Source organism: Apteryx rowi, unplaced genomic scaffold (genome assembly GCF_003343035.1).
Source record: "Apteryx rowi isolate R43461 unplaced genomic scaffold, aptRow1 scaffold_67, whole genome shotgun sequence".
Taxonomy (NCBI): Eukaryota; Metazoa; Chordata; class Aves; order Apterygiformes; family Apterygidae; genus Apteryx; species Apteryx rowi.
The window spans coordinates 88,902-113,024 of record NW_020450949.1 but is presented as its reverse complement, the minus strand read 5'-3'; the positions used below and the strand labels follow the sequence as shown (position 1 = coordinate 113,024).

The following is a 24,123-nucleotide window of genomic DNA, read 5'->3' as shown; positions in this document are numbered from 1 at the left end:
GCCAAGGTGTTATTAACTCAGTCTTTCAGATATAAGTTAGTGAAAGTGTATGAATTAGTCAGATTAGGCTACTTTTCTTATTACAGGAAGTTTTAAGAAGGAAATTTGCTGATGTAAAAACAGAAATTGCCTTCCAACTTCTGAAAGGCTTCTTTCTTCCCTCCTTATCCAGTTCATATAGAGATTCCCTGGATGTTACATAGCTCTTTTCCTATAGTCCCCTATATCTGCTGCTGAAAGATGAGATGAAGAACATTCTGCTCAGGGTGTTTTGTGACCATGGGAAATTTCATGTTGCTTCACTACTGGCAAGCTTTAGCTTTAGAGCTTTCAGTAATCAGGTATTTACTGCCACAGAACTTGGCCTAAAATGATAATCCTCTCTAGCATCTAATATTTTGTTACGTGACAGTTGGAGCATTTGGGGAGAAGGTGGTCAGTTAGCAGCTGTTGTGTGTCTGGTATCATCTCTCAAGGGTGGTGGACTTTTTCTCGTGGTTGGTTCTGGTTGTTGTGTAGGCTTGAATGCATATTTGAAAGTGAGCTCTTTTTATTGTATTGAGAGTTTAAAAATATTACATAATTTAGTAACAGGCATGTACACTAGATGGCATACATACTAGTTTGAGCAGTGAACATTTGCAATGCTGAAAAATATCTTCCATCAGAAGTTGTATAAATAAATGAAGGAGCGCTGAGTGAGAATAAACAAAAACATGTGGAGTGTGAGGAGTCCAGCTTTGCTGCAGTTCCTTGGCAAGTTCCTTTCCAGAAAAGCAAAAGCAAGCAGGCTCTACATAGTACTGTAATGTAAGCACACACAAATCCTAACCCAGGAATATGTCCCTCTGAGCAACAGAGAGAGGCATGACTTTTAAAATAGGTGGAGACAAACACAACCATAATGTATGCAAAACAGCCTGCACACCAGTGCTGACAGCTGTAAAAGTATACAAGCCATTATGCTTCATCCAGTAATTACAAGCCTTAGGCAGCTTGCTAGCCATTTTGAGTATGCATACTATCTGGAAGGACCTAACTACAAGACATGAAACACAGTGAAACTCAGAGCAAAGAATCGTTACTTAATCAGATTGTCTTGTTTGGTCTTTCAACAAAAAGAGGCATTGTGATGCAGGAAACTAGCAGTGATCCCAAAATGATGTAAGACGTTTTCTTGCAGGAGCCTTGATGAGACTGGTGACTGTTAGTTGTAAAGATCAGCATGTAGCAGAGAAGAAGGAAGGTGCCAGCCATGAAAATAATCACAAGACCTGTATCTATTCTGTCATTCATGTTGACATATTGTACTTCCAGATAAAAGGATGCATTGCTGTTACATTGGAGACTGCATTTCAGTAGAACATGAGATGCAGTTTTTGAAGTCTGAAAAGTAAGCAACAAAACACTGAATGAGTGAATGAATGAAATTTGCAGTTGCTGGAATTGTTAAGTAGTAATTAGTTAAATGTATTTAGAATGTGGTCTTGCACATGTTACAGCTGTGTGAAATGAAGTCTGGAAAGGAAACAAAATATGTAAAATGAGAGCTGAGCAGGTTCTAGCACAGACATGCTTACTTGCTGCTCTGAGCTGTCAGCTGAGTGGCTCACTCCGATAATATTTCCTGGCTCTCAACTTTCCTGGAGATCTAGTAGTTCCTTCCAGCATCATCACATGGCGGGAAGTTAAGAGGTTTCTGGGAAGGACATCAAAAAGGGCCAGGCTGCCCCTGCCAGAACAATGTATCTGGACTTCAGCCTCTTCCCTACCAGGCTCTGAGAAGCATCTAAGGAAGGGAAGAGGCTAGGAGCAGGTTGTATGAGTTGCTCTAGCAGATACAGTCTCAGACACTGGCAGGGCTCATTCAGTAGTACACTTTCAGTGGGGACAGGCATGCCATGGCAGACCTTACCGTTCCAGAACTGCCAGACGTGCTGCACACAAATCCTCTGTGTCTAAAAGTATCCACTTTTCTCATATATACACACTGAGCAGAGCCCTGTGCGTGCACAGTAGGCTTAGCCACACAGCCCAGAGGCACTGTGGGATAAGGCCTTCCCTGCCCTTGGAGGCACTGCCTTGTGAGGCTGGAAAGATTGGAAACATTCTCCTAGATCATCTAGTGGCAAAGGAGATCCTGCATTGGAGGGTCTGGACTTTGTGAGGGAACTGAACCCAGGTCTCCTGTATCCTGAGTACTCTAACCAATAGATAACCAATAGTAGATAAATTATTGGTGCATCTTTTTCTAGACACGTTTTGGGATATAGGACTGACATAAATGACTGGCTCCAGAAGAGGGTTCAGAATTGTAAAACCCGGTCTCAGACACAGATGAGTCTCTGTGAGAAAGAGCATGAGACATAGCTATCTCCTAAGATTGTCTTACTAACCAGTTCCCACAGCTCCCCAGTCAGCAAATACTTTTTTATTTATCCTATTTTTAGGGACGTAAATTGCCCCTTATATTGTATAGGTGCACTGAGGACTCTCCTAGGTAGTGCAGCAAAATAAGTACTGCAGAGCTCAGTGTTGAACCCAGTATCTTTAGTGGGTCTAGACCCTTACTGCTTTCCACAAGGATGTTCTGTGTGCTAGAAGCTGTCACTGGCTGAGGTGCAGCTTTTGTACTTGGGCTTGTTGTTCTTTTGCTTAACTTCATTCAACAGCTTCTAATTATACCCTTTGTATGACCTTAAATAATTCTTCCCTCCTTAGGGTTTACTCCCCTTAGAGTCTTGCAGATACTCATGTACCATTTAACAATTTAATTCAAGGGCATTCCATTAATGATAGAGGGAGAGAGAAGTAAAGTTGTGCAAGGATATTGTGCAACCACTTGTATTCTCAAGGGTGGATTTATTTCTGGAGAGACTCATGTAGCAAGGGTGGCAGTGAAGTTTCCTCAGCTGCTGAAGTTTCCCAGGAAGACTAGGGACATAATGGTTTTCAGAGCAACACTTTCTGATTCCTAATATTAATGACAAAACGCTTGGAAAAGTATAAAAGGGAAAATTTCCACAAGATTAGAAGTATGCCCAGAACTCTGCTCTGTAAGTTAATGCAGTCATCTGATCAGATTTGTGAATGGCCTATGAACGTTCAGCATATTAGGTAGAGTTGACATTAGAAGCAATGTTCAGCTCACCACTTTTGGTTCTGATGTGGCAGGCCTCACCAAGATACAAACACCTACCAGGCAGTTGCTGTTTCTCAGCTGTCCCAATTCACAGCTTTTCATACAGTTACAAGACAGGATCTGTAAGGAAGGCCTGGACAATTTAGGGAGGCCTCTCCACAAGTGCATTGTAAAACAGAAAGGGAGAATTTAGCCAAACTAAAACAGCCATAGCGAAATAATCAGCCCTAAGAAATAACAATTAATGGAGGAGAGGGGGAAGAGAACAACAGAAATGTCTGTACTGAGATAGTTAAAGATATACTTAAAATGAATCAGCTTTTATATCTTGTTCAGTACAGTATGAAGAAATAAATATAATTAATTCTTCACTTTAAAAAATAAACTCACTGCTTTTTATAAAACTTTCCCTAACAGGATTTTGAAATTGTTCTTTTCAGCAGGAGAATTACTCTCTTCTAATAAAGGTGTGATGCTGATGGTCTGGAAACGTTACAGCAAAATCTTTGAGTATAATTCAGAAATGAAAGTTAAGACAGTGCAGGAGCATCTCTACTCCAGCTGTATAGAAGTTGCTAATATGAATACTCTGAGGTTATATTTTGCTGCTAAGTTCGTAACCTCATGTTTAAACCTTGATCTGTTTTTAGACATCATATTTATCCTGTCAGCCAAATTCTACTGGCATCAACTGCTAGTTTTCCAGAATAATAATTGCTTGTAGTCCTGAAGCCAGCAGTACTACTGTTCCAGTTCCATCCAGCAGCATGCTAGCCAAGTGAAGTGCGACTATGCTCAAAGTTGTTGTTGTTCTCCAGGGAGGAGTTTCCCTCTTCCTATTTTTTTCCAAGAAGCTAGAAAATCAAAAATACTCAATTTCCTTCTGAAACATCTGAAATATTAAAACACAAATCTGGGAAGAAAGCGAGGAGGAGATGGGCACGAAACCAGAACTTCTTTTAATAAGGGTTGGTACATAGAAAAAAATGTTAGAAGAAACTCTCAGTAACATACAGATTAGATACAGTGACATCCTGTTGGGTTCAGAGGTTCTTAGCATCTCAATCACTCTCCTCTGCACACAGAGCAGGCTTCATCTTGAAAGGATGAAACACCTTTTGACAAGCTTTAGCATTAAAGTTCAGAAGACCGTGGACTATGTGGGTGACCGACCGTATGTACAGCAGAATAAGAGTAAAATGAGAAATGCAAAAACAAAAAAGTGCAAAATCCTATGCAGCATAATTTGATAAACTAGATTCCTCACAGAACTGACTGCAGATATTGTTTTTCAGCTTTCCATGAAGCATTACTCTGTGGAGCTGCTGTTGTATTTTTAAAAGCTACTCACCTTGCAGATGTCTTAATGAATGTTTCATGCCCTAGGAATAAACTAGTTTCATAGGTATACCAAGAAGAGTGGCAGGCTTTTCAGGTGCACTGGCAACAACTTTGAGCCATAGCCAGAACTTGCCTGCAGTCCAGGTACATACTCAGTTCAGCAGCAACTCTAAAGCCTGCAACCCTTCTCTCATCATCAATGGTTATGGTAGGATTTGCCTTGGGATTCTCAGTGTTCCTTGCGATCTTGCAGAGCTGCTGTTCTGAATCAAAGGAATGTCTTGAAACCAAACCCTGGAGGAAATATGCATGTTTTTGTAGATGCTTCTGCAATGAAAAATTTTTCTGCTGTCTGCTGAACAGAGGAGAGCAGAGAATTTCTTCCACTATTAACTATATAGTTTGAAATTGATTATAGCCCCAGATAGTCACAGATCCTTATTTTTCAGTGGAGTATAAATTTAAAGTGTAATTTAGTCACTTAATCCTTGCAGTATTGCAGCAGATTGAATTTTCCTTAATTGTCCGTTTTTATTTGATGTTCAAGGCTTACTGGAAGGAGAAATTATTCCATTTTAAAGCATCAGTGAAGTTTCCCACTGATAGTTGCCCAAATCAATCTATCTTCTGTATTCTGGGGTCAGCAATTAGTTACCAGGAATATCCAGAGCAAATTTTCTGCCTAGTGTTTTTAGAAAGCTTCCTCATTACAACTCTGTGTACTTGAGATGGACTACCTTCTGCTTCAGGACACCCAAAGGACTGGCCTAAATTTGCTGCCAGTTCCTAAAATGAAAATTTCCTTGGCCAGTGACTATCATGCCTTTGAACAGCTTTGAAACTATTATCTGCAGAGTTGTACAGCAGTAGGGCCCTAAGTGTGCTGAGCAGCCTTCATGGCCCTGACCAGCCTCACCTGGGCCCCCTTAGCACCCTCCACCCACAGCCCTGGAGCTCCATTTAAGCTGGGGCCTGGGCCTAGGCCCCTAGTGGGCCTGTTGTGCTGATGAGTCTTCCTGGTTTGACTTCAGACCTGCCTCATCACTTCAGAGTTGCTGGGTGATCACCGGACTGCTGGCCAAAGCTGTTACCTCTGTGGGACCCCCTCTGCTCTCCTTGTCCAGGTATGGTGGGGCTGTGCCCCTTGTTGGTGAGGGCACTGCCCTGGCTTGCATTGCTGCTGCTGCTGCTTTTGGTTCCTGGTTTGTCTGTGCTTGTAAAGAGCTCCACTGCAGTTGTTCCCTACAGACAGTACTGCTGTGCTTGTGCTGTGAGAATACAGGATTTCATATTGTGCAATATGGAGTCATTTGTTGGTTCTAAGTCTGGTAGCAAGAGTGTTTTCTGCTCCATAGTTCAGTCAGAAGGACTTCAATTCCTAATGACTCTGTTTGTAGAGCATTTTGCTTCCAGAACTTAGGAATTTCTGAATTGCTGTACCCCTAAGAGGCATACTTCTGTTTTGGTGGGGGTTTTTGTTTGCTTGTTTTTGTTTTACAGTTATGGCTCTTAAACTGTTCAGTTTCTCCATGCTGTAAAGTCTCAAATTATTCTGAGAAATTGATCTCTAGGTAGCTCCAAAACCATTTTAAAAATTGCCCATGTTGCATTTAAGTACTATTAACTGTAGAAAATTGCTTACTTTTGTACATAGAAACATTTCAAAGTTATAACAAGCTCTTCTTAAGAAAGTGTTGCTCACTTCCGCATACATGCTCTGACTCCCCCTTTCTGCTGTGTTATTTATATAAATTAGAAAAGGTTCTCTCACACTGAGGTCACTAGCTAGGCAAGATAGTGACTGGCAGATGGGAGGCAAGCTGCCTTGAGCAGTGATGAACCTGACCACTGAGAGCTGGATATTTAACCTATTTGATAGGAGATGTGCTGTTGAGTGGGGAATTGCTGTCTCCAAGAGAACTGGCAGCATAGGATGTATTTATCTGTGCTAGCTTCTCATTACCACATCTGACATGTTGATCAGTTGCTTTCCAGTGTGTAGTACAAAAGAATACTTTTCCTTTTTGTTGTGTAGAAGGGAAAGGAAGGCTTGTGCTACAGAGAGCTGGTCCTGTTTTCCCGGTGGAGTTTTCGGATGAGTTTTATCAGTAGTGTTAAGTGAAGACATAATTCGGATTTATTAGTGAGATACTATGTCAGAGAAACCTCACTGCAGGAAAGTATAAAAATCAAAGAATGGTTTTAAGTTGGCGAGAGGGTAATACTGAAGTCTAGGGGGTTTGTAAACATTTTAGTAAGAACGATCAAGAAAGAGTGAGGTAGCGACTTTGGAGATCTCAGAATAAGACTAGAAAACACTGATGCTCAAGGAGCAGGAAACGCTAAGAGTAATGCAGCTCTATGATCCTGTATGAGCTTTCCAGGAGCAATACATGTTTTACTGTCAGCTTTCCAAAAAGGAAAAAAAATAAAATAAAAAAATCCCTTGGGACAGAACTAAGAGGTGTCCAGGGATGGAGGATGGGAACCTATGTATCACAGACTGTAGAGGGCGAATGGGAACAGTCTTCCCCTCTCTCCCTTCCCCCCCCCCCCCGGGGAGCTACAGAGCATTAAAACCCTTTAAAATAGTAAAACGGGGAAGACTACTGCCAAGCCCTGAGGGTGACATATCCTGGCACGTTAGCACCCTGCAACAATTTTGCTTCCCATTACTGCAGCGAGGGAAAAGCCCGCGCTTGAAGCGAGGCGGTGCGGCCTCGCGGCGGCAGCGCTAGGGCGCCCCCGTGTGGGGCGCGGCGGGGCCCGCAGCCCTCGCTGCCGCCCCCGGCTTCTATCGTAGCGAGGACACGCGTTCGCCTGGCAGAAAGAACAGGAACTTCCCTTTTAAAACGCCTGTGAAAGGAATAGGCTGGCTTCGGTCTCTGTCTAGCTTTTGGTGGAAAGGTCTTGGTCGCTTGTGGATTACCTTGCCCGGAGCATATTTGGAAGGAATATCAGCTGCTTTGAATTTTCCAGTGCTGTAGCCAGCAAGACCGTCTGCATCCTATTGTATTGCTTGAGAATGCCAGAGTTCTGTATTTAAGATGCATTGGTCACTCCCTTATGCATGGCAATGTCCAGATGTAAAGTTCTGGCATTAAACTGCAAACTGAACTCCTGAGAAAACAGCAGCCTTACTCATTGTGCTGCTCCAGGGCATGCAATAGCATCCTGTCTTGTCATGGAGCTTGCCTGTGATCAAGTTGGTCTGAATAAGCTCGGATGACAGAAGTGTGGCCTGGGAGAGGCAGCATGTCCAGAGCACCCTGAAATGCCCTCTTCAGTTACTAGCAGACTGAAGAGCTGAGCAATCTTGAGCTAGTTTCTGTGCACCACTATTCCTTGTTGTACTGTCTCAAGTTAGAATTGGACTGCTGCCTGTGCCTGTGTCTCAGTACAAAGGAATTCTGGTCCTCCAGTCAAAAGCTTGCTCAAGAAGTGATGGGGTCCTTGGCTATTCCCAAGGATGTGTAATGTGCTCTAACAGTACTGTTGTGGATTACATCCAGTACAGGACATTGCATGACTGATAAAACCTATAGAAGAAAATGGAACACTTTCTCCTTGCCTCTGAAAGCATCTATGTTTACATTGTTGTTTTTTTAACAAAACACTAGCATTAAGCCATTTAACATGAAACTAGGAGCTAAACAGTTCTTTCCCACCACGCTTCAGGCTAGCCTTTCATCTTTAGAGCCTTACGCCAGCCCTCCTTCGGCCTCTATAAGGCAGGAGCTCACCTGGCAGCCACTTCATTACCTTAAGAGCCCATCTCGAACAGGGCTGCCTGGCTGCCCCTGTGACTCTTAATAGAATGACCATTCCAGTTCATTGTCTTTTCAGCATGGTGAGATACTCTGCAAAAAGACTTCTTTTTTTTTTTTTCTTCTTTCCCAACAAAAGCAGTTCAAGTTATTTTAATCTCATGAGCAACAGAATCCATCAGGGTGTGCACTTGTAGTCTCATCTCCACCCTGAGTTGTTAGAGGCCTCTGCATTGCCACGTGCCTTTCAGCTCACCAGAGTTATGCAGATTCTGCATCATAATAGCACAATGCTAATTCAAATTGCTTAAGCTCTAAGTACAGGGGTGTGCAACCAGGATGCAGGAAACCTTTTCTTGAATAACTTGTCAACATGATAGATGACAAGTGAAGTCACCAAGTGCAACCTAATATGGTTGGAGTCTTGGGTTTCCTCTGGAACTTGCACAACAGCCAGTGGAAGAATTGCAAGGTGATGAGTAATGTCACAAGGGTCCCCTCACTGTTCACTAGTGTCTTCCTTGCACCTTGCCATGCAGCAGTTGGACTCACATGGCATAGACTGAAGCAGTCCTCTGTGTGGACTTCTCTGAAGCTGATAATTTCCCTGTGAGTTTTATGCCTAAAGGCTGCTAAATATGTAGGATTGACTGTGCGTTCCCATTGCCTCCCAGAAGGGCATTCAGTAGTCCTGACCTTGCTCTTGAGGTTGCTGTGAGCATAAAACATTAACAAAGGTAAAATAAATACTGTATGTAACAGGAACTTACTTCTCTGCCACCTGAGTGGATTGGTGGACCAGACATCATTCTTAAGGCCATGCCTGCTGACCCCCTGCTAGATCCAGAGGCTTTGTGCTTGAAGGCCCTCTAGGTGTTTTATCATGATGGCTCAGTGTACAACGGTTAGCACCCTTGAATAGTTTGGGGGGCCAGGGGCGGGGGGGGAAATCTTGAAAAAAAATTTTTTTTCCTGGCATTTCATGGCAGTATATTCAATACCTGCTTTGAGGATTTTTTTTTTTGCCTGATATATCCAGAAAAGAATGGTACTTAGCACTGTTCTTCCTTTAACATGGCTAACAGTTGGCTTTAACAAGTGGCTTTAACATCCTAACAATTTGTGGGTGACAGCCTTAATCTTCATCAAGAAGCTGCAGTTTTTAAACAGAGAAGCTTTTCTTCCTCTGAACCACTTTTGTAGGGAAATGAATAGAATTAATGACTCCCATGTTTCAGTGGCATGCCACTTAAAATTTGGAATGCCTAACACCTTTTTCAAAATTAACCACAACTGGGATCAAGGTACACACCAATATATAAATAATATAGCAACAGTCTATGAGCAATCACAGGTGTGGCTTCCATATGTGATTCAGAAAAAATAATGAGCTGTGTGGATGAAAATAGGCATTTGGGCGGGAATTATGCAAGGCCTGAATTACAATGCAGGATGGGTGGGGGTAACACGTCTTTCAGTTTATACAAATGCTAATCACAAACTCAGCAGCCAGAAATCTCTGCAGTTGTATTTAACAAATATTAATAAGTATAATTAAACTTCATGTGCTAGATTTTCAGTGCCAAGGAACTATGAGAAACAGAAAACTTACCATATGTTTTCTGTTTTACATTAATATAACCTTGAAAAACAAGTTGTCAAGAAATGAAGACATTAATCTATTAAAAAAAAAAAAAAAGTATTCCCCAGGAACACACAACACAAAATCACTGGATTACTTAACTGCAAAGACCCTACAGACAGATAAAATGGTGTATCTTGTTACTTCTATCTCAAATTTTCTTCTTGAAAGTAATCTAGGGAGCATGTGTTTAACGGATACAGCTTGTAATACTTTTAGAAGTGGTTATAGAGGGGCCACAGTTTTTAATCATGATTTTGAAGGGTGGGAATCCCCATGACTGATTTGGTCATCTTCTTAACCCTGAATTCCTGACAAGATTGTCTTAGTTTAGACATCATCTGAAACTACTCCCTACTATAATAACTGCCCCTTGCAAAATTGATGTCCTTGTCCTGGACTGGACTGATGCTTTCCGTTGTCAATTTAAACCTACCACTTCACGCAAACTGTATGAAAACAGAACCAAGGCTGCTGTAGAAGGAAATGCAATCTCAGTGAGAGCTCTTCTGTAGTTTCAGTACAGTAGGAATTGTGCCTATTGCAATGTGGGAATGAATGGGAAACTAATAGCAACAGCAACACGAAGGATCAGTAATTTTAAACTATTGCAGAATTTAATTAAGTTGTCAATCAGCATGTGCCTAAATCAGGTTTACTTTCTGTTTTGATTTTGCTTTATGATGCAAGAGAAACTGATGATCAAGAGTTTTAAAATGTCCTCCCATTACAGCTGTGTGTTATTCCCTGGGTAAGATTCCCGGACAAAATCTCTTTAAGAGCAGATTAACATGGTGAAGAAGTTCAATGAAAGGGATTTTTTTTCAGGTCAACAGGTACCAACACAGCCTCTCCCTTTCAGGAACAGGCATGGTGAGGAAAGCATCCTATCCCTGAGTTACTAGCTAGACTCAGCTCCTCTCAGTTGATTTGCTGGCCTGAAACCTACAAAGCACTGGGATGTATCCACAGCATCTAATCGGCAAAGTAGCACTTGTCAACACTGACCCTTTCACAGTGCAGATATGGTAGGTGCTTCTTGCCACCACTGGTTTCTGTGAGGGAGCTTCTGTATGTGGTACCACTGGTTTTCAGGCTAGGAGGAGAGGTGCTCCCCCACCCCACCCTTAACTTTGCTGCCAGCCTGGTCTCACTGAGGTACTGCTCAATGAGCATGGCCTCAGCATAAGGCTGGTCTGGATTCACCCTCCAGTGTTCATTGCAGTGCCTTCCTGAGCTGCCTCCTGGGACCCACAGGCTCTCTAGCTTGCCCAGGTGGCCACAGCAGCTTTGCAGGGGCAAGAGAGAGGATGCTAGGTAGGAGGTGAGCAGTGTGTACAGCCCACTTCTCAAATCGGGAAGCTGTGGGAAGCATTTCTTTCCCTTAGATGTACATCTTTCTTCCCTGTTTTAACCCAGATTTCTTGACTCTTCAGACTCCAGTGTATCAAGTCAGAACTCCTTTGAAGTCTGATTATTCCAGTCAAATCTATCTGGCAAGGGGCTTCCTCCTGAGCGGCAGCTCTCAGGCCCTGCCCAGGTGAGCCCAAGCTCTAAATATTCAAACAGGTGATCAGACTGTTGCAAAAGCATGCTGTGTCCTGACAAGTCTTATCATGTGTCAGGGGATGAGCAGAGAAATGTCTTCTGGCCAGAACTTGCAAAGCTACCCCCACCACTCTAGAGCCTAATTACTCACTTGAAAAACTGAAGACAGCTTTTGCATCACCCGAACTTTGTCCCCCAAAGCACAGGAATCCCGCATTGCCTGGGAATACAGGAGAGGCTTCCACTTTCCTTTGCCAGTGACTGTCCCCCTTCCTCCCATGTCACCAAGTGAAAACCATTGAACTGTGGAACAGGTCCTCAGGGAAACCTTGTTACTTGGGTTTTTTAAAGGGCAAATGGCTAACTTGAGTAGCGTAGAACTGTTGCCTATAGATGTCCCTCCTCATACCAGAGAGGCATGTGAGCTCTGTGATCCAGCTGAATTTCTTGCTTGTAACCAAGCAATTCAACTCATTATTCTCTGAATTCAGGTTTAGTCTGGCTTACCTCACTTATAGTTGCACTAAACTTGTAAGTACATTATTTATTTGACTTCTTGATGAGACTTAATTCTGTGCTGTGATTCAGCTGACATACCACGAAAGATGGCATGGCTACAGAAATTTTTTTATTCAGGACTGAGTAGATGAATGTCAATACTCAAAGGGAAGGAGCATGCAATTCTCATTTTCTAAAAGAAAAACAATAATGGAGGTTAGGTTAAAAGTCTTGCACTACTTGAAATTTCAGAAAAGCCTTTATAAGACCATTCAAAAGCACATATTTTATAATGTTTTTAAGCTTTTCAGTGCTTGTAACAAATATGCATCATGAAGACTTGCTCAGGTGTTAGTCATTTCAGAAGTCTTTGGCTTGCACTGCGCAAATACTAACACATAGCATCTAGTCAGTGTGAAGCGCAATGAGTTAGGAAGGAACTCATCCTTTCTCTGTACTGACAAAAAGAGAACTGTGAATGAGACCTGACAGCAAGTGAGAAAGCTCAAACATGCAGCTTTACTTCATCCAAATACAATGCCTTATGCATCCAGTAATACAGAAGGCCTAGGCTGGCCTCCCTGTAAAGAGGGGTTCATTTCTCAGCATGTATGCTAGGCGCTTAGCTTGGGAAGAGTGTGGCTCTCCCCTGAACGTTTTAAGCCAAAACAGACAATGCAACTGAAAGCAGAGGAGACCGTTACTACGTGATAACTGAATGGGGTTGCTTGCTGCTTCCCCCCATGTAACAGTGACTTTGCTACTACTTTGAGTAAATGCTGTTAAGGACAGAACTGTAACTTGAGGCCTTTGGGAATTCAAGGACTTCCAAGTAAGGGGAAAGAGCAGTAAATTCAAGCACAGGAACCCAGGTTAAAGTGAGGTTTTAAAGCATTAGGAATGAAATGGGACCCAGAGACAAAAGCAGAGGGAGATTTGCAGAGCAATTAGTTTTAGGCAGAGTTCTAGTGAAATTAAAACTATTAAGTCTGTGCTCAGTCTGATGCTGAACAAGGAACTAGCTGCAGTTTAGTAGCATTGATCTGTTTGTTGCAGCAGTGACTGTGTAACTGAGAAGGCATGTTATTTTGGGGGCACAGGGTTAAAACTGCTCTGATTTAGTAGGAAGGTTGCAAATACCAACTTCATTTTGTACCTAAGAATAATTTGGGGTGGGGGGAAATGACTTGCAGTAGGATGAGTATTAGTCAACAGCCCTGCACAGGATTAAGATTACTTGTTTATGCTTTGGAGGCCAATCTTTGGGTTCTTAACAGTACTATGGCAGAGGAGGAGGTTTTAAAAAATATTTTGCATAATAAAGCTTAGCAGTCTCCCCAGCTATAAAAGCTAAATTACGCATTACTGAAAAACTACATGAAGGCAAGTGTTCACCTGCATACACAGATAAAAGATCAAAATTGTGTGATGCTTTATATCTTCAGTAACTGTATCCATGGCTCACATCTTACAGTAAAATATTTGCTTTGTGAAGAGTAATGACAATTTCTTTTTCCTGTTAAGCAAAAGCAAAAAAAAAAAGTTATGCTCAAGCTTTTTTCATCTTCAGAATATGAGCAATTCCCCTGTCAGCCACTTTTCATGTCCAGTTTAAGTCTTTTTACCAGATGAGAAATTGAAGTCAGGAACATTACTGCCCATTGTTGTCTGCAAGATGGTACCTAACATGCTATGGGTGACTCCAGAAATAACAAGGGTTATTATTCTTGATGGGCCACATAACTTTATAGGACACTTTATTGCCAACACAAAACTATATACACCAAACTACCAGATACTTTAGTAAGGAGAAATTAAAATTAGATCTGTGCAATATGAATGATCAAACATGTCCACAGAAATCTTAATTTTAATTAAACAGAAACTGAATCCAACATTTGTTTCACATTTAACATTTTTCACTTTAAATTTCCCAGTAAATGCAAATACACAATTGTATACACTACCCAATAAAGCAAAAAACAAAATGTATCATAAATAGTATATTTTAACTTTATTAAACGCAAGACATGACAATATTCAAAATACAAAGTGAATTATCTTTTAATCAATACTGTACATGATGCAGAAATCAGTGCATTTCTATAGCATGTATTCACCTTCATTTAGTTTGTACTAAAACAAATAAAAAGTAAGCTTTAAAATAGCTCAAACATCTCATTCAGCAGTTTAAACTGTAAACAGCTTGTTTATGTATGTTAGGAGGAACACATTTAACTTTTGTACCTCCATTAATGAGCACCCTTTCTCTTGTGCTTATCTGTAAGAGGATAAATGTAATCAAAATGAGAATGAGAAACTCCTAATGCACAAATCTGGCACCTCAATGAGTTTTAGAGGATCACTGAGGCAGAATAAGGAAAAAATTAAACAGAAAGAAGCAGCATCTGAAGCAGAGAGAGATGGGACTGACACTGTTCATAAATGGAATCATGTTTTTTCATACCCTCCTCCTCCCCTAAAATACTGAATAGAAACCAAAACACAAGACCAGCTTGTGTTGGGTTTCTGTTTTTTAATACAGTCAGAATTTCAGACTCTAGATGAGCATATAGTTGCTGTCTATTTATTAGCAACCATATAGCTGCTCATATCCTCTGCCACTTTTAGGACACATTCACTCAGGAAAAGAGTAGCAGAGGCTTAGCAGTAGCTGGTCCAAGTCTCTCCTAGGAGAAATGGCAAAATTGAGCCAAGTGTCTCTAACAATTGAAAGAATCCACAAAGCCTAACTCTGTTCCAAGCTACTTCATTAAGAAAATCCTACTAGTGTCCAGTTAAGCTGTCAAATAGACTCATCAGTCTAAATGCTTTTCCAATACGCTTGTCAAGTCTCAAGGTGGATATTAGATCCTGGAGTTACCTTCTAACCAGGCTGGCATATCCTAGTGAAAGAGAACAGTCTTGTTCTCAGCAGTATTGCCATGGATAAGAAATTCTGGAAATGCCCGATATGAAAACTGTACTGCATTATCTGCTCTGTTGTCAGTTTTATGTGACTCATAAGCAAAGCTAGATATTTTATTTATTTATTTTTTGATAACGTGACTACCAAATATGTTAATCTAGGGTAGCATATAACTGGCCAACTGGGACTATTATCCCTTGATATGTTTCTATGGAATCTCTGTAGGTTTTCAACTTTACAGACCAAGACAAGAAAACAAGTCTTAAGAAACATATCAGAGATATGCAGCATAATAGGATTTTACCATCCACTTTCCAGTTCTCAGAGGACAAACTGGTCCTACTTCATTATTTGAAAACCTTAAAAACTTTGTAACATGATAGACTTCTGCTCCATTCAGAACAACTGAGCTGAGTTGTGCTCCCAGAGACTATGGAGAAACTATGTAAGACAGGTGTTTTCGTTTCAGATGACCAGCTATGTCCATTCTAGTTTTTGAGTCCAGTTTTGTTGGGGTTGAAGTGGCTGTGCAGTCACCAGACCAGGACTGTACCTCTGAATTAGAGCTAGTTTCTTCTGCTTCTCTGAAGAATTTCTCATACTTGTCCAGATAGGGAGGCCTTTCAGGCAGCAGATAGTAGTGTGTTGAACTGGCCTTCTTACCATTTTCAATAATGGGAAGAATGCAAGGGACCCTGTTGGCAGATCCTTCGCTATTTTGTCTCTGTAGAGCTTTGCTGCTGACATATTTAGGATCAGGTGCAAAACTCTGGGTGGGGGGCATAATCCCATTGAGGTATGATGGCAGGCTTTTAGGACTTGGTGTACGGGAATTGCTGCGGGACAAAGGTTCTCTTGGAGGCACTTTGGGAGGCCTGTCTTCATCGCTGTATGCACTAGAAGCAACTTCTGCCGACCACCTTCTATAGTCTGGTTTGAGAGCCCTTGGAGGTATGGGAACCCTTGGTGGAATCTCTGGTTTATCTTCATCAGAATTTGGAGAAGACCTGTTTAAGTGTCCAGATAGTCTCACTACTGGTTTATTGAGTGATCCAGCAGGCCCTGAATGGGACCTTCGCAAACGTCGATGCAGCTGCTGTGAAGGAGGATAAATACCAGAAATGTATCCATTTAGGCTTTGTGCAGGGTTGGTGCCTTCTGGTTTTGGTCCTGCTGGAGCATCAAAATATGCATAATTGATTTGTCCACAACCCCTAAAGCTCCGCCTACTTGGGGCACTGGATTTAAAAGGAGGAAGTTCATAATCTTCTAACAAAAAGTCAGTGTCTGAGCTGGTCAGGAATTCCACTTCTCTATCAACCTCATCTGAAGTAAGATCCTCAGAAATAGGCAGTGGAGGTAGTGGCCTGGAGCTGCGGTCATTGGAAGATGCAGGCAGAAATTGAACTGGCCCATTTTTTATTGGCATGTGAGGAGGTGTTTCTTCAGAAACATAGCCCATAGATAATGACAGTTTACTAAAGCCAGGAACAAGATGGTCTTCGTATCTTGAAATTGGCTGTTCATTGTTGGGACTTACAGGAGCTGGACTAGATTTCTGAGATGGGACCTGGATGCAACTTTCAGCAAAGCTGTGGTCATTCATGGAAGCATGGTCTGAAGAGTGCCCTAAAAAGGTGAGAAAGTCTTAGAACACACTTCTAAGTAACATTCTACCACATGACTTTGCCACTACATATTTAACTAATTCCTTCTAATGCATCAGTAAGTAATGTCTGCTTAATGATTCCAGAAGTAAAACTTAACTGCAAGACTGAATAGATCTGTAATAGGCATGTGCTTAGTTAGGAGAGCAGCTGATTACATTATCGTTTTAGGCCAGTGCTCCAGATAAATGGCATAGTTTGAGACCCCATGCATAAGCAATGGAACAGAGCTGCAGTTACATGAATTCCACTGGACTATGACAAAAAAAGTGCTATTTTCTTAAAGTTTTTTTTCAGGAGTATAACAGCAATGAAGAAGCTTGTAAATACAAAGAAAAGTTTTTCTTGATCACACATTTGAAATAATTTGCATGTTCTTAAAAAGTAGTATTTTCTTGAAAAGAAATGTTTGCATTCTGTCACCAGAGGGCAGCCTTACATCCAAAATGAGAAAGCCCTTAGTGTCTTAGTGAAGACCTGAGGACTCTTCTTCCCAGACATTCATTACAGTACTTAAATTGATATGTTTTAAAATCTTCATTATACTTACCACTGGACGGTAAATGTTGCTCTGCTGATGGATTCAAATTATATGCCACAGCTATAGGGTCCACATTAAAGTAAGTACTAAAAAGTAAAAAAGAAAAAAGAAAAGAAAAAAGAAAAAATCCTTCACTGTAAATGAACCATAGATCACTACTGATACAAGTATTCTTAACCCTCATCCTCCACTTGAAAATGCAATAGATAAATTTACCCCTCACTCACTTTTCAAATCCGCTGTGGCTACCCCAACAGGTTTTCAGACTCCCCATGCCTTGGCTAGTGTGAAGAAATCCAGTTTTTAAGGGGACTCTTATTTCTTGTGCAGCAACTCCTGCAGTTGACATTGTGTACTGCTCTATGGTGAGGTCTCCCAACCTTAGAAATTCAGTCTTGACAGGCTTCCTGCAGCTTGCATTCCCTTCAGAAAAGAGAAGGGCATAAATATCAGAAATGCAAATATGCTCTCATCTAAAATTTCAGTACTTCAAGGAAGGAATTAAATAACTGTTATAACAAGGCTTTCTGTCCCAATACTTGCAAATAGGAAAATTAACAAATCTGTTTTGTCTCTGATTATAGAACTGAAATACAAGCTAGATAAGTTCTTTTACAGAATTAAGCTGTATAGAAGTGAGACAAATATGTTCTGTAAAACTAGTGATACATAGGAACTGTGCACTGACAAATTCAGTTCTTGTGCATAAACTGCCAGTTATTCAGGCAAATTCAGTTTGCCACAGCAATTTCTCTTTAATTTTGTGGTAGACAAATCTATCTATAGCTGTTTCTTTTTGCCAGTTAGTTTATAATTTGCAGTGCAGCCAACATAAAATAGCCTAATACATTTTTTTTAAGTGCTAACTTAAATAGGCTAAAAAATGGCCTTTTCTCAAAAGAACAGCTGCAATAAACAAAACTACTGACTGCTTAAATCAGAAGTGCAATCACTCTCCAAACTCCTTTCATACAAAGTGGTCACTATATTAATAAGCTTAAGCATAAAGATACTTAAAATCATCCTCAGGTTTTCATCTAGCTATTTACATCAAGCAAATAAGAAATCTAGCATCTTGAAATACTCCTAAACTGTCTGCTCTATTCAGATTTATTTTGAATGTGCAAACAATGATTTATCTCACCCATTTACGATAGTAAAGTACTGGCAATTCCTTTAAATTCAACAAGTAGTTTAAGGAAAAGGATGACTCACAGGGTTTTGTTGGGCAATTCAGAATACATTATTTCAGAAAAATCAGTGTAAAAGCAATCAACATTCTGCTGAAGGCAGAAGACATTAAGTCCAGGACTAAGCAAGGATGTTCTCTGGGTCTACGCTTCAACTATTTACACAAATACCCTCAATTTAGCAAGTACAATGCAGTGTTATACGGCTGTTTAACCCCCCCCCCCCACACAGTTTAATTAGTATCTTTCTTGAGAATCAAGAATATAACCAGTTTCTAATGTAAAATTTCTTCTTTCTGAAGAAAAATTCCACCTAAAGAAAAGTCAAACAACAACTGGGGGTGAGCTCCATCAACACACTATACACATCAAGAAACCCCCTCGACAGTATGGTACTGCCTGAAAAGAGCCATTATACCCATTTGCAACACAAGAGGGATGGGCAGGCTTCTAAGCAGCACTGGAATCAAGTGTCCCAGAATTGATTTGAAATCTAACACCAACATTTGCCTTTTATAAACAAATGTTTAAGCAAGAACTTCTCTGCTATGCTTTTCCAAATGTTGAATTTGGTCCAGTATTGACCTTCCAAACAAATAACACCTGCAAAACAGCTTCTGACTCTGTGTATGCCTATACTTTACAAGACCTAATCACATTCTCTTAAAGAGTGTGAAGATGTTCTTAACCATGATTAAGAGTGATCATACTTTTGTTAACAGATATGGTTTTTTAGCCAGCCACGCAAGAATTCTAGAGAGGAGGCTATTAGCATTGCTAGAAGTAAACAAGACCCAATCTAGCATTCTTTCTATTGCAGTACAGCATTAGAGTCCTAACCATATTGATTTCAGCTCTCTCATTTTAGTAAAGAGTATTTATTTCCTTTTAAGACAAACATCTTAAAGTAGCCTAACCTAGGTAATTTTTGCATCACACAATCAAAGTCAGACCCTTCCTGGTAATGAGACTTTCAAAATAAAATCAAATATAAATATACCAACTGCAAGAAGCAATAACATAGTTCTGACTAGCAAATGAGTTCAAAATCTCCAGTATTTCAACTGCAGCAGAATTTTCCTTACAGTTCTTTAAGTGCAGGCAGAACCATTTTCTATGTGGAACAAAAGACTGGAGAAATCCATTTGTCAAAAAGCCTTAAGCAGCACAATGAAAGTATGGTACCAATTCTAAAATGGGTTCAGATTGTGTTAAAACAATTTGCAAATAAAATGCCAATCAGCTCACGCTATACAGAGCAGTGATGTTTGTGCCTCACAGATCCCTGAATGTCCCTAGACTATTCTAGCAAAAGAAATGTTGGAGGCTGAATTACTGAACTTGAGCTTAATGACTATGAAGGGGTCTGCACTTCTATTTTGGAATTTTTTTGGAGTCATATGCAAGTCAGAAGTTGAAAAACACTGATACAGAACACTGATTAATCAGCAAATGATAGCGCTCCACCTCACCCACATACAAGATCTAACAAGACCATAAGGGAGACAGACATTGATTATGATATAAGAAGAAATGAGACGGGAAGAGGGGTGGCAGTGCTGTCATTTGAGAGCACGTGTCATGCACTTGCTGTGATAACATACAACCCTTGCAGGGTTTGCTAAGAGGCCCAGCCTCCATCATATCCCATGCCAAAACCACTGCTAGTAATTACTGTGTCAGCCTCCTGAATGCTGTCTAAATCTAGGCTTTCAGAGTGATAGTTGCACAATGGTCTCTCTGAAATCCCTCTGGAATGCTAAACTTGACTTCTGAAATGGACTTAAATATTTACATACTCTAGGAAAAGGTAATTTTAACTTGTTTCAATCAACTCTTTATTTCTAAAATTAAAATAGAGACAAATTTTGCAGTCATAAAACTTGCTTGCTTCTAACAATAATCCTTTTGTGAAGTCACAGAAGGTGACTTGCCTTGATGTTTCAATGGGGAATTGTGAACAGACCGAGTTATGAAACCATCCTCCATGCTGTAAGCTAAAAGTATGAAGAGAGGTAAAGCAGCTATATAACTGCATATTCACCTAGTTACTTTTTCAGTCCTGAGTCCAGAGAGTTAGTGTTTATATTTGAAAATATGCATACTTTGTTGAACAAACATGAAAAATAATAAATGGGAGCCATAAGAATAGGTAACTGAGCAGTATGAACTCTGAATTTCATATAGTGTGGTCTTCCTAAAGCTGAGCATTACTTACATATTTCAAGATGCTGCTATTCTCTACTAATTGGTAAAAATCAATTTATATAAGTCTGTCGTGAGAATATAAACCCAAAAGTTTCCATCTTAACTGTTGGTCCAAACCTGCCTCCTTAAAGATTTAAGAATCTAAACTTATAAATAAAATCAAACTACATCTGCTAAAGAATATGGACACTATGCAATAAGGCAGCATTTTGGATCTCTCGTGTTTTTGCTACTCATTTGCAGAAGTTGTTACTCACAGTGGGTTTCCCAGTTACTCTGCCTGTCTGGCCTAGTTATGCATGGATTATGGCACTTAGAAGCAGTTTCAGCGCTTCCTAAAGATGTTACAGTTTCAGTATTATTCAAAAGAAACTGAGGTAGTAATTACTAGCTATAGTCTTATTTTGTACTACAGTTATTAAGCTTAAAGACACAAGCCAAGGCAATTCAAAGGCTTGAGGGTGCATTAGAAAGCTATCAACACTATCTACTGTAAAGGAAGGTAACTCTGCAAAGGAGAGAATTTTTAAACATTCATGCCTGCCTATATTAACAAATATAAATTACTTTAAATACCTAAGATAATGAGATTGAAGGAAGATTTTTAGATGGCCAAATATACATTCAGACCTGAATATATCAGAAAAATCTTGCAAGTGAGAAGAACATTCTGAAATTGAGTTATATGAAACATCCCAAACACAGTTTTCATGCTGACAGTTATCATTAAATACATGTGTTACAGCAACAGTAATCCTCTATTTAGAAACTAAGAAGCATCTGCATCTCTTTTAGCTCACTCATCACACAGAATCTGGTTAGTCTGCTTTACTCCTTCTTTTTCCTGGATGTTACAAAATAATTGAGGCAAATCAGTTCCATAATATAGGAAACCTCTCTGGTATGTACAACAGACCAAAGCATGTCCTAGAATGTTTCACTTAATAGATACATATGCAGTTTGCCATAAAGATTTTTGAATGCCTGCTCAAATTTTGGACATGTTTTATAAAGGCAACACTCTCGACAAGGCAGATTATACACTGCTTGTAAGAAATTAAAGAAAAAAATTAAGAAAATTAAAAACAAGACCTACCTACCACTTTTGTGAGAAACTGTGGCTACCTTAAATCCACAACCTATTTTTGCTCACCTTGCGAGCATGTATCTTTAACAAATCTCAGAAGCAATTCATAGGAGGAGGGGCACATTTTTGCACTACAAGTCATCCATCCCAGCTAGCTGTTCCTTATTTGACAATGTGATGTAATTTCCTCTTTTTTTAAATGATGATTTTATGTTTAATATAAGTACCAGGGAGAGAGCCACCCTGTTTCAAATTTAAGCATTTTGGACTTCCAACTGAACTTTAAAAAGCCTAAATGATCTTAGTATACTTTCTGGAACTCAAGATACTCCCTTTCCCCCTCTCCCCCCAAACCTTGGTTCTCTAATGGTCATTACATCCCTTAAGTGCTTTGGCTTTGCAACTAGATAAATGCTGAATAACTGTCATCTAGCAAAAACAATCTCAAGGGAGGAAGGTTAATTTAAATCTATTAGTTTTATAAGGAATCGGACCTTATTTACTAAGCACCAAAGTTCCACAGTGCAATACGCTATTCCTCAGAGTCACAAGCTAAAGCATGCTCAGATATAGGCCCCAGAAGATTTTTTTTTTTTCCATTATAGGAATCATTCTTTAGGGTACCAGGCATGCTCTTACAGCTTTGAGATCTGTTTCTACACATACTGTCAACCAGAAATGGACTACTCTGTTGCAGAAAATTTAAGATAATCACTTAGTGCAGACAGAAAAAAAGGTGCTCAAATTATAAGAGGTTGCACATAAGGTGAATTCTGTAGATGCACCCCAAAGATGATTGGCAGGACTTAAATTTAAAGAGCCAAATCAACTGAACAGCAAGCAAACAATGTATCAAGATTATAGGAGAGAGGTATTTTGGAATATAATGAAAGAGCTGCAGTTCACTAAAGAGTTAAAGCTCAGTTAAAATCTAGGCTACCATTTTCATGGCCCTTCGACAGCACCTGGGAGGAACCTGTAAATCACCAGTAGAAAACTAATAATTAAATAGTAAGACAATTGCCTTGCCTCTGCTTGTCAAATTTCAGATGCATGTTTAAGGCATGGTACTTCACCCTCCTGAAAATTTTAACATGAATATAGCCAGCTTACATTCAGGAAACATAAATTCCTTTACAGCTGACTCAGGTCTAACGCTGTGGTTATGACTATCACAGTAAGTTTTAATTCTGTTTTCCACTACAGAGAAGTGCAACTCTTTTCTCCTCTAAAATAATTTCTGAACATATGCCCCCAGAAAGGTAGTAACCAGTTCTTCAAAAGTTATACCAGAAATCCATCCAGTGAGCGAGCCCTTTTTTTTTTTTAAATATTTGTCAGATAAATACAGCTAAATTGCTAAGGAAAGAAAATTAGGCTTGTGCACAAAGTAGTAAGGATGAATAGAGCAGTTTGATTTCCTCTTTTAAATTTTTACTAGCTTATAAATGCAGATTTCTGTCTGGGAATATTCCAGTGGCACAGGAGTTAAAGTGTATGATACTTCTTGAGCATTACCAACAATGTTTTGATCCATTTGGGGGGGGGGGAACCCAAACCTCCAACTCTCAGGCTTTAAACTTTAGTACATGAAGGTTGGGAACTGGCAGAGAGGTGCTTTTTAGCATTAAGATGCATTGTTCACTTGTCATTCCAGTATGACAAAGATTCCAGTATGACAAAGATTCAGGTATCTCCAAGCTGATCAGAGAGACCTTGCCCCCCAGAGCCTTTAGCATCCTCTGTGTGTGTGTGTGTGTGTGTACATATATCTCTATATATAAATTAGTAGTTATCTGCAGATCAAATGTAACAAATGATAGTTTATCAGTTAAACGACAGTGCAAAGGGTCCTTAGTCTGTACACTGGGGACACCAAGACCATTCACGTTTCAGAGTTGCTATGCCTGGCTTGCATTGCATAATCAGCATAGAGCACGTTCACAGAAAGCATAAATGCTTAAGAGCTGTGCTGTAAATATTTTAAGGGTACAGTGATGTCTCCAGATTTAAATAGGACAGACTGGTTATTTTAGAAAATCAAAGACGAGCCCATACGGGGGGTTAGGTCGTGAAGAAATGCTTATTCTAAATTAAGACATCCTAAATTAGAGTGCACAGCACAGAGTCTGAATGCACAATGCAGTCTGTTTACTCAAAGGCTGGCAAAGAGCTGCTCGAAGTAGAGCGAAGGAAACGCTGATCCTGTTTCAGTTCAGGAAAAAAAACGCAAGGCAGCACTAACCGTCGGGGAGAGGAGGCTGCAGAACAGCGGCTCCCTACACGAGCCCCACCGGGAGGCGGCCCCTCGGCAGGGGAGACGCAGTCGCGGCGTGCAGGTGGCCGGTCCCCGCGAAAGAGCACTGCTGGCACTGCCGCCAGCCCGCAGGTAGGGGCCGTGCTGCGGGCCGGGCACCTGCGGCTTTCGCAGCCTCCGACGGAAAAGGCAGAAAACGCGCTCCCCGCTCGTCCCGTCCCGCTCCCGTCCCAGGCCGCGGCCCGCTCTCGTCCCGGCGCCTCCCCCCGCGCCGCTGGCGTGGGCCGCGCCGGCTCCGCGGCAGCG

At 40.6% G+C, this 24,123-nt stretch overlaps 2 protein-coding genes across 4 annotated transcripts in view; one reads left to right on the top strand and one right to left on the bottom strand.

Moving 5' to 3' along the window:
* SLC45A1 (solute carrier family 45 member 1) overlaps positions 1-24,123 on the top strand; it is a 104,046-nt gene that overhangs the window by 3,104 nt on the left and 76,819 nt on the right. For both annotated transcript variants that reach the window (XM_026085547.1, XM_026085534.1), the window contains exon 2: positions 16,410-16,504. The gene's annotated coding sequence lies outside the window, so the exon portion shown is untranslated. The remainder of the gene's footprint in view (positions 1-16,409; positions 16,505-24,123) is intronic.
* On the bottom strand, positions 13,679-24,026 carry ERRFI1 (ERBB receptor feedback inhibitor 1). Of its 2 annotated transcripts, XM_026085575.1 has the most exons (4): positions 23,806-24,026; positions 17,303-17,498; positions 17,085-17,161; positions 13,679-16,496 (listed from the first exon to the last, which is right to left on the bottom strand). In XM_026085575.1, the coding sequence occupies exons 2-4, from the start codon at positions 17,422-17,424 to the stop codon at positions 15,298-15,300; spliced, it is 1,398 nt and encodes a 465-aa protein (XP_025941360.1). In that variant the 5' UTR covers positions 17,425-17,498; positions 23,806-24,026; the 3' UTR covers positions 13,679-15,297. The 2 variants fall into 2 exon arrangements, with proteins under 2 accessions (XP_025941360.1, XP_025941359.1); XM_026085574.1 differs by lacking the exon at positions 23,806-24,026 and having other exon boundaries at positions 17,303-18,543.